The sequence below is a fragment of the Morchella sextelata genome, assembly GCF_020137385.1.
Source record: "Morchella sextelata strain SCLS chromosome Unknown scls_31, whole genome shotgun sequence".
Taxonomy (NCBI): Eukaryota; Fungi; Ascomycota; class Pezizomycetes; order Pezizales; family Morchellaceae; genus Morchella; species Morchella sextelata.
In genome coordinates, this window is record NW_025408646.1 from 9,387 (window position 1) to 26,868 (window position 17,482).

General features: G+C 51.3%; 5 protein-coding genes across 5 annotated transcripts; all 5 read left to right on the forward strand.

The window, feature by feature from the left end:
- Nucleotides 1–303: 303 nt before the first annotated feature.
- Nucleotides 304–3,862, forward strand: H6S33_009801 (uncharacterized protein; the record flags this gene model as incomplete). Its single annotated transcript, XM_044841248.1, has 14 exons — nucleotides 304–330; nucleotides 388–633; nucleotides 691–711; nucleotides 773–1,230; nucleotides 1,278–1,479; nucleotides 1,564–2,007; nucleotides 2,060–2,327; nucleotides 2,385–2,555; nucleotides 2,616–2,782; nucleotides 2,839–2,952; nucleotides 3,007–3,193; nucleotides 3,242–3,345; nucleotides 3,396–3,512; nucleotides 3,563–3,862. The coding sequence occupies 14 exons, from the start codon at nucleotides 304–306 to the stop codon at nucleotides 3,860–3,862; spliced, it is 2,826 nt and encodes a 941-aa protein (XP_044687509.1).
- A 964-nt stretch (nucleotides 3,863–4,826) lies between these two features.
- H6S33_009802 (uncharacterized protein) lies at nucleotides 4,827–5,970 on the forward strand (the record flags this gene model as incomplete). Its single annotated transcript, XM_044841249.1, has 2 exons — nucleotides 4,827–5,210; nucleotides 5,293–5,970. 2 exons carry the CDS (start codon nucleotides 4,827–4,829, stop codon nucleotides 5,968–5,970), a joined length of 1,062 nt encoding a protein of 353 aa, XP_044687510.1.
- A 3,222-nt stretch (nucleotides 5,971–9,192) lies between these two features.
- H6S33_009803 (uncharacterized protein) lies at nucleotides 9,193–10,020 on the forward strand (the record flags this gene model as incomplete). The annotated part of the gene is made up of 1 exon (XM_044841250.1): nucleotides 9,193–10,020. One exon carries the CDS (start codon nucleotides 9,193–9,195, stop codon nucleotides 10,018–10,020), a length of 828 nt encoding a protein of 275 aa, XP_044687511.1.
- Nucleotides 10,021–10,358: 338 nt separating this feature from the next.
- Nucleotides 10,359–11,502, forward strand: H6S33_009804 (uncharacterized protein; the record flags this gene model as incomplete). The annotated part of the gene is made up of 3 exons (XM_044841251.1): nucleotides 10,359–10,647; nucleotides 10,701–10,800; nucleotides 10,857–11,502. 3 exons carry the CDS (start codon nucleotides 10,359–10,361, stop codon nucleotides 11,500–11,502), a joined length of 1,035 nt encoding a protein of 344 aa, XP_044687512.1.
- A 1,430-nt stretch (nucleotides 11,503–12,932) lies between these two features.
- Nucleotides 12,933–16,066, forward strand: H6S33_009805 (uncharacterized protein; the record flags this gene model as incomplete). Its single annotated transcript, XM_044841252.1, has 3 exons — nucleotides 12,933–12,982; nucleotides 13,099–15,797; nucleotides 15,897–16,066. 3 exons carry the CDS (start codon nucleotides 12,933–12,935, stop codon nucleotides 16,064–16,066), a joined length of 2,919 nt encoding a protein of 972 aa, XP_044687513.1.
- Between the last annotated feature and the right edge of the window lie 1,416 nt (nucleotides 16,067–17,482).

A 17,482-nucleotide genomic window follows, 5' to 3' on the forward strand; every position in this document is an offset into this window, starting at 1 on the left:
AGAAGGTCAGCAGTGTCTGGTGTTCCCAGTGTTTCGTTTCGACTACTCTTCTGTTCAACACATCGTTGCTTTCCCCATAATCTCACTCGACTGGTATAGAAAGTCAACCTTAGATCTCAAGCTTCAACGTCATTCCCTCAAGGTAAGTAACGGTATCTACTACAACAAACTCTGCTGCTATCTTCACATCTCAAATCTGTAATCTCGCTGTCTTCTCGGCATTGCAAGCCAATTAGTCATCTGAGATTCCCTGCTTCACACGAAATAAGTTGCTGACAGGCAATTGTACTCTAGGCATGAGCAATGGCTTCATCCACTGCTGCTGCTACCGTGGGTGATAGAAACATGCGGTTCACCAATAATCTTCTAAACAACCAAGCTCAACAGGATCACGGATTCCGCTTCCCCGCCCATACCCCGCTCCACAATGCTGAATCTCCTCTTTCGGCTACACCCGATAGTAGAGCAACACTCCAGCGTCGTTTCACGACCGACTCTATGAGACCTCCCAATATCGATATGGGCTGGGATTCTTCCAACGTTTTCCACAGAAACCGGATGAACCCTTCGGATTCATTGGACCTTGCTCCCAGCTTTCAAAGGCTTCAGGTTGCAGACCAGTCGGAGGCTGATGTATGTTCTTCCCGGAGGTCTTATTGCTAGTGATAGAGCTAATATATAGTCATATAGAGGAACCAGAAGGTCCAAATGGTTCGTTTATTTAGCTACCACCAGATGTCTCTTTAATAAAATCTTACTAACACACGCAAAGCTTCAACAAAAACAGCAGGAATTGGAACATAAACGTCAACAAAGGAAGGTATTCGAGACTCAGATGGCCCTCCTCCACCTCCAGCAGCAAAGGGATGAGCAGGAAATCATGCGTATTGCTCAGGACCTCGACCGGGATCGCCAGGTTACTCAAGGAAGTGTCCATGGGGGCTATAAACCTTCGGCTGTGCGTGTTCCGACTACTCCTCCAGAACTACGTGACGGTGCCTCCTACGAATTTAGCAGTTCTGGGATGCCTGTGGCTACTGCTCTTGCAACACCACCAAGCAGTGGACGTCGTGACGGCCGTCAGCTTATGACACCTCCTACAGATGATGGAAGCATTTTCATGCCTCACAAACCCTCCAGGTCTGTTCCGGGATCTAGGCGTAATTCGGATGAACATGAAATTTTGGGAATGCAGGATCAGGCTCCTATTGGACCTAGATCTAACATCAGGTAAATACCATTGCTTCCTTGCCTGAGAATTGTGCTGATCTTTGAAGAAACTCTTTGCCAAATGGCTCCATTGCTAGACCAGGTCAGCAATTGGATGCTGCTTCGTCACACCTAGGAATGGGCCAGATTGATACCAGCTTTCTATACAGCGAAGCGGACAAGAACGGGAATGCCAAAAATGCCCCATCTGCAAATAATTCTTTGAAGACCTATCTTCAAATGACAGACGCTGATGACTTTCCCGTTCTGGTGCGTCGTGATAGCTTCCCTGGGGTTGTAATGATCTTCCCCAGCCCCTTCATACATATAACCAAAAAGCTAACCTATCTTTAGCTTTCTTCCTCATCTGCCGCCCTTGACCTTGCTCTCTCCAAACCTAAGGATGGTCAGAGCAATGTGCCTGGAAGCTGGAGTAGCTTCCGTCATCGTCCTGCTCAGCACAGCCTTCCAGCAAATAATTACCCATACACACCAGCAGGCAAATCCTCGCCCAAAGTTACTGTCCCACAAACCGACTCCCCAACTACCTTCCGTCGTTTTGAAGAAAAACCATTCCCCCAATTCTCCGAAAACCTCGAAGCAAAATTGACCCAGGGGAACGATATTTCTCATGTAAACCAAAACAGCATGCCGAGACTTCAATCATCTTTCTCCACTTCAGACATCCCGACTATGAGAACTTCTAATCATATGAACACTCAGAGTTTCAACAGGGTTCAGATGGAGCGTCCTAGACATAGCCGTGAACCGTCGGCTAGTGGCGAAATCTTGAATTCGGTACCTAGCCAATATTTCACATTTTATACCTTAAAAGCTTACAATTCAATAGGGAAACCAGGCACTTGCATTTGGCCCTCCTCTGTCGACAGGAGTTGGACCAATGCCTGTCATGACACCTCCTGGGATCACCCCTCTTCCTTCTCCTGGCATCTATGGAGCGTATGGAAACATCAACATGGCAAACTCTGTCTTTCACGCAGCGCCTTATGGATCTTATGGTCCTTTGTATGCCCAAGGTTCCAAAATTGGTGATTCAACTCAACAAACCACTAATGCTCAAAATCGCAATGTTCCAAAGAGAGCCCATGATGGGGAAGGTTTGTTACGGCTTGATAATAATTTCTGAAGAACTCTTTGCTGATGTGATTCCCCAGCCAATCGATTCACCAACGTTCAGCTTGAGAGCTTGAAGGGTGATATCTACGGGTACTGTAAGGACCAGCACGGGTGTCGTTACTTGCAGAAGAAGCTGGAAGAACGTAACCCCCAATATGTTGAGATGATCTTCCGTGAGACACATGCCCATGTGGTTGAACTCATGACTGGTAAGCCTTTTATCTCGTCCGCGTTTCAAAGATTAGGATTATTCTAAAGCACTCCGATAGATCCCTTTGGAAATTACCTCTGTCAAAAACTTCTCGAGTTTGCCAACGATGCCCAGCGTACTGTCCTTGTCAATACTGCTGCTCCCAATCTCGTCAAGATCGCTCTCAACCAGCATGGAACCAGGGCTTTGCAGAAGATGATTGAATTCATTTCAACCCCCGAACAAGTAAGCCTCTTACCATCGATATTTATATGTGTGTTCTTCGCTGACATAATTTGAAGATCGCCACTATCATCCGTGCTCTTGAGAGTAAGGTTGTCGATTTGATTCAAGATCTCAACGGTAACCACGTCATCCAGAAGTGCTTGAACCGCCTCAAGGGCCAAGATGCTCAGGTTAGTCAAATGATTAGAGTCCAAAGAAGTGAAATCCATACTAACATTACATAGTTCATTTTCGATGCTGTTGGCAGACACTGCATCCCGGTGGGAACACATCGTCACGGCTGTTGTGTCCTTCAACGTTGTATCGACCACGCATCTGGTGACCAGAGAGCTCAATTGGTTCAACAGATTACGGCTCATGCAGTTCAACTTGTCCAGGATCCTTTTGGAAACTATGTTGTTCAATATATCCGTGAGTAAAAGCAGCTTACTACTATTGACCAGTTCTAACAACTTACAGTCGATCTTAACGAGCCAATGTTTTCTGAGCCCTTGATCCTGCAATTCCGTGGACGTGTTTGCGAATTGTCAAAGCAGAAATTCAGCTCCAATGTGATGGAGAAGGTGCATACAGCTTCAACTACTTGTAGCGTACCAAGCTAATCAGAAATTAGTGTATCCGTGTGGCACAACAATCAACCAAAGCGATTTTGCTTGAGGAAATGATGAACCACACAGAGATGGAGAAGTTGCTTCGCGACTCATATGCAAATTATGTCATTCAGACGGCTGTAATACTCTCCAGGACCTCTATGTGTAATCCATTACTGATGATTGATAGATTGAATACTCTGGGCCTCATCTCAAGCAACAGCTTGTCGATTGCATTAGGCCAATTCTTCCGGCAATCCGTATGACACCTTATGGACGCAGGATTCAACAGAAGATCCAAGCACCTGGAGCCTCGGGTGGTCTTGTATTCCAAAACCCAGGCCTTCAGAGCTCAGGTTCCCCTACTGGACACCCTCAGCCACCACAACGCTCAAACTCATACAGCCAGCCGTCCATGCGCCCAACCCCTGTACAACAGCCATCCTACGGAAGTACATTCCTCGACGGGGGCGCGCCATTCTATATGTGAATTTTTTCCTCTAACGACTTATATCTGGGTAATGCTCTGCTTTATGATGCCTTGTTCATACGCTCTTTTCCTTTCACATTCCTGGGACTATGAAAGAGATGAAACACTATACGACGAAACGATAATATATGGGCGAGTGGGGGATCGCTCTTGTTGAATTATTGAGGGTAATTCCTCTTTATGGATTTATGGCCACCAAAAATTCTCCGGGTGTGGTTGTAGGTACGGTGGTGTTAAATGATTGAAAAATCATGCCATGGCTGTATATTACGTGTGTACGCAGGATTGCTGACTTGACTTATGGTATTTTGTACAATACTTACATGTTTTCCTTCTGGCTTAGACTAACCTGTCTTTTTTTCTTATCTTTTTTCCTTTTCTCAAAAATATTTTCTGGCTTTTTGTTTTTACACCATGGATGGATACTGTGGAATAACCCTGTTCTATATCAGCTTAAATTATCTCTTCAGCTCTTCTTTTATTATACCACCTTCTACTAGTATTTTTTTTTTGTTTCTCTCCAAAACGGGGTGTATCACTTGTTGAATTATCTACCTGTACTCTAGCTACCATGAGATTTCCTTTTGTTGTTTTTTAACTTGTAGCTACCACAAAAGCATTGCGGTGCTTTCCTGTATATACATCCGGCGGTGGCGGGTTTACTCATTGGCTATTTTGAAAATGACGAAGAGGAATAGAGGCTCTTTCCTCGACAATCAACACTCTTCTGTACTAGCAGCGTGATAGACATAAAACTCATAATAGACCCACCAATAGGGCTGAAATCACAGGCTGTCACTCATTGTCAGGGTCAGGGTTAATTGCTTGGCGTAGATCATCCCACCAGACTGAGATTTACGCATGTTGGGCCTACAGAGCCTCAACCTTATCCAATTCACCGATAAAGCAGAAAAACACACGAGACCTCCGAAGAGCAGCGCCACGTACCTCCAGTAATCCAAAGATGCCAATCTCAATCTTACCTCCGCGGGACGCCCACACGGACAAATTCGCCGAGTTCTCACGGCCCGACGAACACTACGAGGGAGAGGAAGAAGATGAAGACATGGAGGGCGACATCGCCATGGACGATTCATCGACGAGAAAGAGAGGCGCCGGCGGAAGAATGCCGATTGTGACGCCCGGAGAGGTCGTCACGAGCGATCCGCAGTGGATGAGGGGGCATGGGACCTATCTGGCTGAGACGGAGGAGGGAGAGATGGGGACGAGCATTGTCGCGACGGTAGCGGGGAGCGTGACGAAGACGAATAAGCTGTTGAGCGTCAAGCCGCTGAGGGCGCGGTATACCCCGGATATTGGAGACTTGGTTGTGGGGCGGATTATGGAGGTTTGTTTGCCGTTGGGGTTTGGGTTGGTGGTGGGGTGTGGTAGGGGGGGGGGGTGTAGGAGCTGATGTGGGTGGTGAATAGGTGCAATCCAAACGTTGGAAAGTCGACATAAACAGCACGCAGACCGCGCATCTCCTCCTGTCGTCGATCAATCTTCCAGGTGGTATCCTCCGGAAACGTACATCCACAGACGAGCTCCAGATCCGAACCTTCTTCTCCGAGGGCGACCTCCTCGTCGCGGAAGTCCAGTCGCTGTTCCAGGACGGCGCTGCGTCGCTTCATACCCGCTCTCTCAAGTACGGAAAGCTCCGTAACGGGCACTTCATCAAGGTCGACCCGAAGGGCATCCAGCGGTCCAAATCGCACATCCTCACGCTGACTACGGCCAACGGCGGTGGTGAGGTGGATGTGATCCTGGGTATCAATGGGTATGTGTGGATCTCCAAGAGGGTGACGGGTGCAGACGGGAAGAAGGATGGGAAGGAGGTTAGTATCACGAGGTTGGAGGAGGAGGCGTCGGAGGCGATTTATTCCTCAGTCAATGAGTTTATCTCTCCGGCTACGAGGAGGGAGATTTCGAGGGTGGGCAATTGTGTTACGGCGCTCGTGAGGCATAATGTTAGGGTCGATGAGGAGATCTTGAATGCTGTTTATGAGGCAGCGGTAGAAGAGAGCGTGCAGATGGAGGAGGAGAGCTTGGAGGGTGAGGGTGGGAAAAGGTGTGTGGAGAAGGCGCTGGTCACTTGCATGCGGGCCTGATCTGCTTTGCTTTTATAATAATAAATGTTATGTTTCTTGTTCCCAAAAAGTTGTCGATTGAATCAATGAACCCACTGAGTGTATATAGTAGTCCACCTGAATAGGCCGACGATTGATATCCCATAAAGCTTGTGAGACTAACAGAACACTTGCCAGACACTACTCTGCAAAACGTTGAAAGCTTTGTCTAGGTTTCATAGCCCACCCTAACCAAGGAAGAATAGGAATTAAGCCCGTAATCATGAGCTCGTTGGAGAAATATGACAATTACGAGCCTCAAATGATCTGAATGTCGATAGGTTATCTGGGTGTTTGTAAGGCTCCCCCAATCTTCCAATATAAATAATCGAAAGGTTTTATACCTGGTGTAAGCCACGGGGAGTGAATTCAAGTCAACACTGTAACGCTGTGATGGTACTCCACAAGCATGGCACAATCAGTTCAAACTTTGGATAGTAGCAGGAATCTTTATGAAACACGCCGGCTACTTGAAGTGGCTGTGGTTTAACGTTGTGAGAGAATCCCGGGCCATAACAGATGATAATCGATATTAGCAATTACACAATTTAAATTTTCAAACTCGTTAGAAGCGAGTGACCACATATGATTAGGTATGAGCCTCAGTTATTCTGTAAGCTATAGAATCTTAGCCCTGTACGTAAATACAGCTGTATAACGAAGAGGACGGATACTCTGCACACTGCACGTAGTCTCTTCCATAACCTTCCCCGCCTTCGTACTCTAGCTCAGCCTATCAGGGTTATTTTAACTAGATTCCTGAATAAACTACATCCGAAAGTAAAAGCTTCCTATACTGCACTGCCCTTAATGCCTGAGATTGATCCTCTTCATGATCTTTCTATTCCCATTACTAGTGACTGTGCTGGGTCGATAATGGGAACTCTGGTAGACACATAGAGCTGGTATGGTCATGACAGGTGATGCGGCAGTGCGCTAACACAAGGTTTTGATATAGGGTTTAAGATATATTGGTAAGATAACCCTAACTAGACTCCTGAGTATTGATTTTGGGCTTCTAAGCCTAGGAGTTATGCTTGGGCTTATGGTCCGTGGCTGGAACTGATGCCCTATATGGTATTGTAAAGTACATAACAAGGCATCCTTTTACCTTCCTATACCTGCATCCACAAACGACACTGAGTAAGCGTGAATGGTGCTAAAGGGTCTACATGTAGTTGCCTTTCTGTGTTTCTGTGCGCAAGTGTTCATAGATAAGAATGAGTCAGAACTGTAGAAAGTCGAGTGATAAACCATGATGGATTTTACTCATTAGGTAGTCGCTGCAGACAACCGCATCCGTCAACTCATCCCGTTCTTGTGTACCGTTTGTCATCTCCTTCTCAATCAGCCCACGAAAAAAAAAAGGTTTTCACTGCATTTGGGCTCTGGTGCAACGCTGGGGAAAGCTAATTCCGCCCAGATCGTGTTATCGTGCCCCCGCGGGAACATCTAACCTGCCAAGCCACTAATACTGCACGTAGGAGAAGGGCCCTTGACCTGTTTGCTGTTGCTCCAGGTTCTTGCTCTGCTTGGAACTGCCAGCGCCATTTGGTGGGTTCCATAATGCGCTAGCATAATGGCTGTAGGTCTGCAACCCCTGCCTGGTTACAGAATCCAGGTCCCAGGGACGAAAAGGAAGCTAGATCTTACAGTCCACTGAGGAAGGGTTGCACGAATACAGATGATCTAGTTGCGGGAGGGATATTTACTTGTGCAAGATTCTGATTGTTCAGGTGATGGTTGTCCCCCGGCCAACTGAAGTCAATGATGAATCTATGACCCAGATCTATGTTGGAGAGTAGAGGAGACATGAGGCTCAAGTTGACGTTTGGTCCGCGAGGGCAAAAATAGCTTCGCTTGCCCCTAATTCTGCACTCGCTTCGTGGCTTGCATCCCAAGTAAACCCTTTTCGGCAAGCAGGGTGCCGTACCTGACCCATGCTACCCTTGCTTCGATGTGCCTATGAAGTAAGCCAGAGTCGAGGACCCTACATCATACATGTACTGGGGTGGTGAGTGAACTGTGAACGGTGAACGGTGATCTGATCTGGATGTGTGCTATGGTTCTGCTCTGGAGCATGTAGCTGGCCGCGGAGCCAGAGGTGGACACAGGATATGCTTTCCCCAACGGGACCTTTTGTAGCAGATCTGAGGTACAGAGTGAAGGTACTACATACATACAAGGGCCAGCGAAGCAACAGCTGCGGCATGTACCTATTTTGCCTGCCGATTAAGAGTCAAAGATTCCATGATCTTGAAAGCATGCATGCAGCTTGCGACTCGCGAGACAGACAGGTGGAGACGTGGCTTGGCGATATTAGTAACCTCCCCTCCCTCCTCTGCGCTCCTCCTAGGTCTTGGTCTTGTGGCAAGAAAGTGAGCGCACAAGAGCCTTTTTTTTCGCAGGAGCAGCGTGATATGTCGATGCGGATGGCTGCTTTATTATCATTTGTCGGTCAGTTGCCTTGAAGGTTCCAACAAGTTAAGTCCAGTGGGTATGCGTGCATGATTTCTATTGTGAAGAGAGACCTTTATTTTATTTCATTTTTTTGTTACAAAGGCACCAGCTTCCCCACAGGGGTGCAAAAGAGAAAAAGCCCTTTGGAGCATCGTCTCTATCGCTGGTTGTTGATTGATAGAGCTCCCCTGTGCTTCCTTGCTTGCTTGTGACAGAGGTTGACTCTTTCACACCCGCCTATTACATACATACCTGTGTCTCGCCTGGGCCCCGTTTCCCTCCCCGTCTACAACACAACCAAGTGCCGCCTCATCTTCCTCTCAACCTCTCGTTCTCGTTTGAGCGTCCGCACCCCCCCCCCCATCAACGAACAACAAAATTTATCCATCGACTTTCTATCAATAGTGATAAAGGCCCACTCTCGTCTACCGCTGCCGCTGCTTCGCCGTTCTTGATAGCTTCTGTTTCGCTAGGGCACAAAGGCATCTCTGCCTCGCCATCATGTTTTCCGAATGTAATCTTGAACCCCTCCCATAACCCCTCCGTAGAAAAAATGATGTTATCCTTCCAGTTCCGTCAGCGCCGCTCATCCGTTCCCCCCATCCACCTATCGTATCTTAATATTTTTTCCCGAACTCGACTTTTGCGTTTTCCCTTTCGCATGCTATACCCGGTTCCCTAGCTAACTGAGAAAATGTGTTGCTCCCAGATGCTTCCCGGTTTCTGGCGCAGTCCCAGACTCGGATGAGTGCTATACGTGAGGGCCGTCTAAACAACCCACACAACACCGCACCGCTATTCCACTCGGCTGCCGACTTTATGCCCCCGGACGAGGAACACGAACAGGAGGTGCAGGATTTCTATGCTTTGAAGAGCAGCCGGCGGCATTTCGGGGCATATGCATCCTCGAACGCGACAGTTCATGAGGAAGACGACGAGGAGGATGGCGACTATTCTGGTGGGAGCACGCAGGAGCTACGGCAGAGCGGGGGGAAAGGGAAGTCGAGATTGTCGGTCTTGGGAAACACAAACACCATCAGGAGCTCGTGGAGAGCTTCGAAGTCCGCTGGGTCCTCGGTGGTGAGGTCGACGTCAAGAACAAGCTCCGTTGGGAGCGACGGTACGGAAAAAGGTGAGAAAGGAAAGGGGAGAATGGTAGATATTGGCCTGGATGATAGCGTGCGGCTGGGAATGATGCCGGAGGGGATCGACCATTCGGATATGGTAGAATCAGCTGTTCAAAGGCCGTTCGGTGGTTATGAAAGGCGGCATTTGTTGGAGGATGAAGACGATGACGATGGAGCGGATCGGCCTCCAAGGGATATCTGCATTCAGATGCCGTCGGATGATGATGATGATGAGGAGGAGCCTGCGTTTCAGCAGTTCAGAAGCCCGCCGCCGCCAAAGTCTGGGTTGCCAGATAAAAAGGCGGAGACCACATTCATGCCGCGACTGTCATCGCCTACGCAGCCGCGCGGGCCCCATATGAGCATTGTAAGACCCCCCACTTTCTCCCCGTCATGGCTCCTGTTTGTTTTTGAGCTTGGGTTGATCGATCCAAGTTTATACTAAGTGTCTTTTAGATTCCTCAACAGGTGGCATATCCGCCCCTAGAGCCTCCGTCACATGATGCGATATGGGGAACTTTATATATGGTGCTGATGACTTGCTTATTTACCACATCTTTCGTGGTGTGGCTACACACTGAAAAATTGAATTTGGGTGGTCTCGATACAGTATATCGCACGATCCAATCCTCAATCCATCTTCTCACAGTGGACACACTTCTTGCAATCGGAGTTTCGTTAGTGTGGATGTACCTTCTCCGGGCATTTGTAAAACCGCTGCTCTTCCTCATACTGGGAGCAGTGCCTATAATTCTGGTGGCCTTGAGCATGTACCCACTCATCATGTCTTATCGCGGGAAATGGGAAGGTGACGCCCCGCAAGATAAAGCCATGAGGTGGGGTAGTATTTTCCCAGCGATCATGGCCGCATTCTGGGTCTTTTTTGCGTGGAGAGGAAAGAATGCGCTGGGCCGCGCTATAGGAATTATCCAGCTTGCTTGTAAAATCCTTGGAGAGAATGCAGCCTTGGTGCTTTTGAGCTTTGGGACCCTGGGAGCCATTTGTGTGTTTACCTGGGTGTGGGTTGCCATGTTTACGAGAATGTTTTGGATGGGGAACTACATCGTAGGAGGTGAGTTTTGTTGTTGTGAGATGGAGATGATTGGGCGGAGCTGACGGGAGTAGGCGTTCCTTTGTGGCATTTGGATACCAAGATGATGATGCTCGCTACATACTACATCATGATGTATCTGTGGACTTTGGGGATCTGTTCAAATATCCAGAGGTAAGTCGATATTTGTTTTTTTTTTCCCGGAGTTTCACGATATTAACATTTCACAGGGCAACTTCTGCCGCGACGGTTTCCCAATGGTATTTTCACAGACACCAGATTCCGAAAGCTTCATCAAAGGATATCATGCAGGCTGCGTTTACACACTCCACCACAACTCTCTTTGGAACAATCTGCTTCTCCTCACTCGTCGCACTTCTGGTCCGCGTTCCGTTAATGGTGGCTCCAAGACGCATTGCAGCCTTCATCCACATGTTCTGCTACAGCTTCATCACCTCGCCAGTGGCATCACTCACCAACCCCTTGACACTGACCTACGCCGCGATCCACTCACAGCCCTTGATAGCGTCTTCCCGCGCCGTCGCCGGCATGAGGTTCATTGACACCGCGGGGTACGGGACCGGGAAGCACCCACGCACGGCCTACAAGTTCAGCAAAATGCTTTTGACAGCCACCCGCGGCATCACAGCGCTGAGTATGGGGATAGGAGCCTGGGTCACGACCGCGAGGGACATCAATGGCGGGAGCGCATACGGGTATATTGTGGGGATGATTGCGGGGGCTATTGGATGGGCGGTGCTTGGGGCGACAGAGGGGTGCTTGAGTAATATCGTGGATGCGTGCTTGGTGTGTGTGGGGTCGGAGGGACCGAATGGCGGGCACTGTAGGGAGGCGCAGATGGTGTTTGGTGGCTAAGCTGCTTCTTCTGTTAGTTTTTACCTTTTTCTATAACGATTTTTCTTACGAGTGGTCTTGTTTCTTTTATTTTCCGGTAGACTTCTTTCTTTCTTTCTCTTCTGTTTTGATTGGGGGATTGGGGGGATCGTGGATTGAATTGCGGGTGTGTCCATCTGGTGTAGCTTTTTTTCTTCTTCTTTCTCCCGATTCACGATTGATATATAAACTTTGGGGAGGAATGGAACGATGGGATTGAGAGTGAGAGGTTGCTTCTTCTTCACCTTATTGTCATTTCTCTGTTCCTCTATTTTACCTTTTTACTTCTTTTTTATCTTGTCTTCGGAGCCAACGGGTCGCGTGCACGGAGTTAGTTGTTAGTGGAGTGTCTTTTTTTTTTTTATCGTCCGTATGAAGGGATATCTATCCCCCATTACTTGCGCCCCTCTTGATTCCTCGTTCATGGTCCCTCGTTCCCGGTCCCTCGTTCCTGGTTCTTGGTTACTGGTTCGTATTGTGTTCATGTGCATCTATCCATCTATCCTTCACTGTGAGGCCTTTTTCTCCCTCTTTTTTTTTTTTTTGTTGTTATATTGTAAGTATGGGTTAGCAGTTCGTCGTATGTGGGAAACACCAAAAGTACTAGTTGAGAGGAGGGTTTTGTTTTGTTTTTGATTTTGATTTGCGTTTTGTTTGTAGGTTAGGTTATAGATGGGGTCGAAACACACACACGCACACACAGAGAGAGAGAGAGATCCAGTGCCTGTGCTGTCCCAGGATCGATTCCTTGTGGGCAGCTAACTATGTAGTTGATGTCGTGTGATACTATTTGTTTGTGCCGACCCCCACCTTCACCAACCCACAACCCACAACCCACAACCCACAACCCACAACCCACAACCCACAACCCACACACTTCTCACTCAACCCCTCCACACTCCCCTCACCTCACTCTCACCTCACTTCACTTCACCTTTCACGTGCCCCCCACATAGCATATCGACATCCCACCCACGTGACCCTCCACCCCGGTCCCACGTGCAATCACCCAGTCCCAGATCTCCGCGCACACGCGGTACCGCACGTCCCCAGTCAGGCACAGACGCGTTCTTCGTTGCGCGAGGGAAAGCGAAGGGCAGGAACAGGACACGCTCGCTCTCACCATCGAACTGTCTCTATCAATCAATCAATCAATCAGTCCTCACGCACCCCCCCACCCCCCACCCCCCGAAGACTGCGCCCAGTCTCTCACCTCACCTCACCTCACCCCTACGGGAGAATCTATTCACGAGCCAATTACACCCCCCGCGGGCCATAAGATATCGCTCGCAGTCCATCCGGGTGTACGTCTGTCTGTGTCAATAACAGTCCCAGAAGAAGAAAAAAAAATATTGAGGAAATCGCAACAATCGAAATATCGAACAACACCCTACCTGTAAGAGTCAGCAACAATGCCGCCGAAGCGCGACACAAACTTTACTGATATCGGTGTCGCTGGACGGTACGTTCTCTCCCCTCTCTCCACTCTGTCTCCCCCCCCCCCCCCTCCCCCCCGCGGCTGCCCCTCACTCGCAAGCCCGTCCGTTCGCTCGCTCGCAGTACTAACACACACCCTAGCAAAACCGGCGTCACCATCCGCGACACCGGCCACCGCGACGAACTCGGCATGGAGCCGCTCTCGGGCTTCTTCAGCTCGCCCACCAAGACCCCCGCACCACCCACATCCAAGACCCCCGGCGCTGCCCTCGCCCCCACCACTACCACCACCGCCCAGCAGCCCACGAGCTCCCCGGCAAAGCTGTCAATGAGCATGGACCTCGTCACCACCACCAGCCCGACCCCCGCACGCCTCAGCCGCGACCGGGCGTCGCTGCCACCGCGCGCGCGCTCGCCAGCCAAGACGGCGATTGGCGGCACGCCGGCGCGGAGGGCGGCGAGCGTGGGGCTGGGGACGCCCGCGGAGGGCGGCGTGGAGAGGATGTTGTTTACCGGCGCAGCAGTGTTGAGCTCGCCGGCGTTGCCAGTGCTGCCGGGGGTGGCGGAGGAGACGGCGTCGTCGTCGCCGGCGCCCGTGAAGGCGAAGAAGGCGCCGGCGAAGAGGGGCGGGCTGCTGGTTAGTAAGAAGGCGCCTGTGGCGCAGAAGGCGTTGTCGCTGCTGGAGGACGAGGTGGAGTCGGATGGGGAGCTGGGCGGGGGTGGGGGTGGGTTTGCGGAGGAGGATAGTCTTGTGGAGGCTGCTGTGACGCCGGCGGCGGCGAAGGGGAGGGGGAAGACGGCGGCGGCGGCGGCGTCGACGGAGAATAAGAAGGTGAATGGCAGCGCGAAGGGGAAGGGCAGGAAGGCGGCGGTCGTGTCAGAGCCGGAGCCAGAGGAGGAACAGCCCGAGGAGGAGGAGGCCGAGGCTGAGCCGACGCCGAAGACTAAGCCTGCCACTGCGCGCGCGAAGAAGGCCGCGGCCAAGGTCGTCCCGGAGCCGGAGTCGGAGGCGGACACGGAGGTCGAGGCGGAGGCTACGCCGGCGACGAAGCCGAAAGCGGCGAATAACCGCGGACGGAAGACGACTACGAAGGTTACGGCGCCAGAACCGGAGGAGGCGGAAGAGGACGATGTGGAGGAGGTGGAGGAGGTCCCGGGGCCGACGACGAAGCCGAAAGCTGCGGCGGGCAGGGGGAAGAAGGCGAAAGCCGTTGAGCCAGAAGCCGAGGAAGAAGAAGAAGAAGAGGTCGAGGACCCGACTCCGAAACGGAAAGTTGTGGCGCGCGGGAACAAGAAGGCTGCGAAGACTACAGAGCCAGAACCAGAGCCGGAGATTGAGGCAGAACCGGAGGCAGAACCGGAGATGGAGGTGGACACAGAGCCTGCTGCGAAGCCGAAGAACGCACGCCCCAAAAAGACGGCCAAGGCCGTCCCGGAAGTCGAGGAAGAGGAGGAAGCCGCGCCCCGTCCCAAGAACGGCCGTGCAAAGAAGCAGACCGCGGCGAAGACTGCGCCGGAGCCCGAGGCAGAGACTGAGTCCGCTCAAGCGCCGGCGCCGAAACCCAGAGGTCGCCAGAAGAAGACTGCGAAGCCCGCAGCCCCCGAAACTGAAGCAGAGACCGACGAGGAAGAGCCAGCAGCGCCTAAGCAGCCGGTCAAGGGCCGTGGAAAAGCCGCTGCCGCTGCAAAGGTCATTGACAACGAGGAGGAGGAGGAGGAGGAGGCCGAGACAGAGTCTGACCCCCCCGCACCACCAGCTAAGGGCGCACGCGCGGGGAAGAAGGCGGTGAAGGCGACAGAGCGGGTCAAGAAGGTCGCGGCCCAGCCTGCAGTGGACTCTGAAGACTCCGAGCCAGCCACTACACGGGGCCGCCGCACCGGCGGTAAGAAGGTCATCGAGATCCCCGAGTCGCCGCTCGAGGCCACGCAGCAGCAGCCCACCGACACTGAAGACGCCGGCCCGACACGAAAGCGCAGCAAGACCGCTACCACCGCCACCGCCACTGCCACCGCCGCCAAACCCAAAGCCAAACCCAAAGCCAAGGGTAAAGGTAAAGCGCCCACCAAGCAGCTCAGCCCCGAGCTGCAGTCCTTCACGCCGCGCCCCAACTCCAAGCGCGCCCCCGCAGCAGTAGTCGCCAAAAAGGGCAGCCAGCGCATCATCACGCAGCCGCCGCCCTCGCGCGCAACCTCTGTTGAAGCGGGGGCCGCGGGCGCAAGACGATCCACCCGCGCGACGCTGCCGCCGCTGGCCTACTGGAGGGGCGAGAAGGTGGTGTATCAGCTCGACGGCCAGCGCGACAAGGACAAGATGGCGATGCCGACGATCGCGGAGGTGATCCGCGTCGAGAGCGACGAGGAGGAGGCGCGGCGAGGAGGCGCGGGGACGAAGCGGAAGCGGCCTGCCGCTGCCACGGGTGTGAAGAGGAAGCGGGTGAAGAGTGATGAGGGGGATAGCGACCCCGAGGAGGAGGACTGGGAGACGAGGGTTGTGGACGGCGAGATTGGCGTGGTGCGCGGGTATGTCAAGACTTTTCGTGAGCGTGCTCGTGCCAATGCCAATGCGGATGAGGAGGAGCTGGAGGAGCGGGAGCTGGCGTTTTCGCGGAATCGCATTGTGACGGTGGAGGTTGCGAATGGGGATTTTACGTTTGTGAAGACGTGTACGGAGGAGTTTTTTGGGACGGGGATGGTCGAGATACCGCCGGGGGGTGTCAAGAGGACGAAGAATTCGGGGAAGATGCATTTGGTGTTTTATGTCATTGAGGGCAAGGTCGCGGTGAGGGTGGGCGAGAATGCGTTTAGGGTGAGGAGGGGGGCGCAGTTTATGGTGCCGAGAGGTTGGTTTGCCCTTCTGTGCGATTTGATTTGTGGTTTACTTTTTACCTTTTTCTTGTTTCTTTTTTGGTGATGGAGCTGACATGTGAGGTGCGTGATAGGGAACCTATACTCCATCGAGAACCCCTACGACTTCAAAGCAAAGATGTTCTTCGCCCAGGGCTGCGAGAAGGTCGTCAGTGGCGGCAGCAGCGGCGGCCGTGGAGAGGAAGCCGAAGGCGAAGTAGAGGGAGAAGACGACGACGGGGATGCAGATATGGCCGAGGATTGATTTAGACTTGAGAGGGGAAAACGGAGCTAACCCCTCCCCAGCGCCCTCTATCCTGTCTATTTTTTTTCCTCTGGCGTCCTGCTTGTTCTGTTTCCGTTTTTGTGCCGTGTGTTTCTTGTACCTTCTTACAGCTTCCACCGCGATTCTGGATATGCGCTTTATCTTCTTCTTCTTCTCTTGTGTTTGGATTCTATTGTCTTTTTCTTGAAGTGTTGTTTGTTGTCTTGAAGTGGTATTGTCCTCCTCCGGCTGCTGCTGCAGCGTTGGGATGGTCGGTGTATGATTACGAATTTTAGCCGCAGTTAGTTAGTTGGGTACTATATCCTCTCTTCTATCTTCTCTATCTTTCTTTCTGTGTTCTTCTCTTTTTTTTTCTTTTCTTTTTTTCTTTTCTATTGTTTTCTCTTCTTTTTCCTCTTCCTTTTCTTCTTTTATTGCTTCTTGGTTGGGCTGTGTATGTTGTATACCCGCAGGGAGGGGGGCGGAAGCGGGGAGCGGGAGGGAGAGCGGGGAAGAGGGCAAAGGGGGGGGGGGGGGGGAAGGTCTGGTAGCTTATTTGTACCGTTATAATACTGTCTGTAGCTGTAGCTGCACTGTACTCTATTGCGGGGGTTAAAATAATTAGTGTGGTTTGGTTTGTGGTATTTGCGTCTTCCCTTTCGAAGATATGGGTGGTATGTGGTGTGAGTAGGCAAGTGCGAGTGGGAGTGTGAGTAGTGGTGGATAAGAAGATGGGTGAGTAGTGGTGTGGGTGAATAGTAGTAAGTGGGGGGCATACCGAGTGACACCCTATGGCGCGACAACATCGCAGCGAGTGATGGCGTGTGAGGATCGAGTGATGGTGTGTGATGATTGTTTCACGTGACTGTCTGGATTGGCTTTTGGGCGCGGGGGGGGTGGATGGGATAGTAGTGGGAAGTAGGGGGTAGGGGCTGTATTGAATGGTTCCTTTGGATGATGTAGAGATAGATATCACGCACTGTGGCGTGGGCAGGTAGGTAGTAAGCTTGAGGAGAAGAAGCTGTAGACCGATCCTTAACAGCTAGCTATAGTTACAAGTACTCTACTCAACAGCACCTGTACTAAGACAAGTATATACCAGAACCTCAACCCTATAGCTATAGCTATCCCTTAAGCTGTCGCGAAAATGCTGACCCACCAAAAAAAAAAAAGCAAATTTGGCGTGGCTTTACTAACAGATCCAGATCCCGTTATCTCTCTTATCAAATAATAGATCTCTCACACAAATCTAATTCCTCTGTTATTTGGGGGGGGGGGGGGGGGGTCAGCATCGACAGCTTAAGGGATAGTGGTGGCGAAGCTAGGGGTGTAAGGGACAGCGTGGTATCCGCGACAGGCCGGGCCAGTACAGTCCCAATGAATAGGTGACTACACAGCTACATGTAGATGACTACA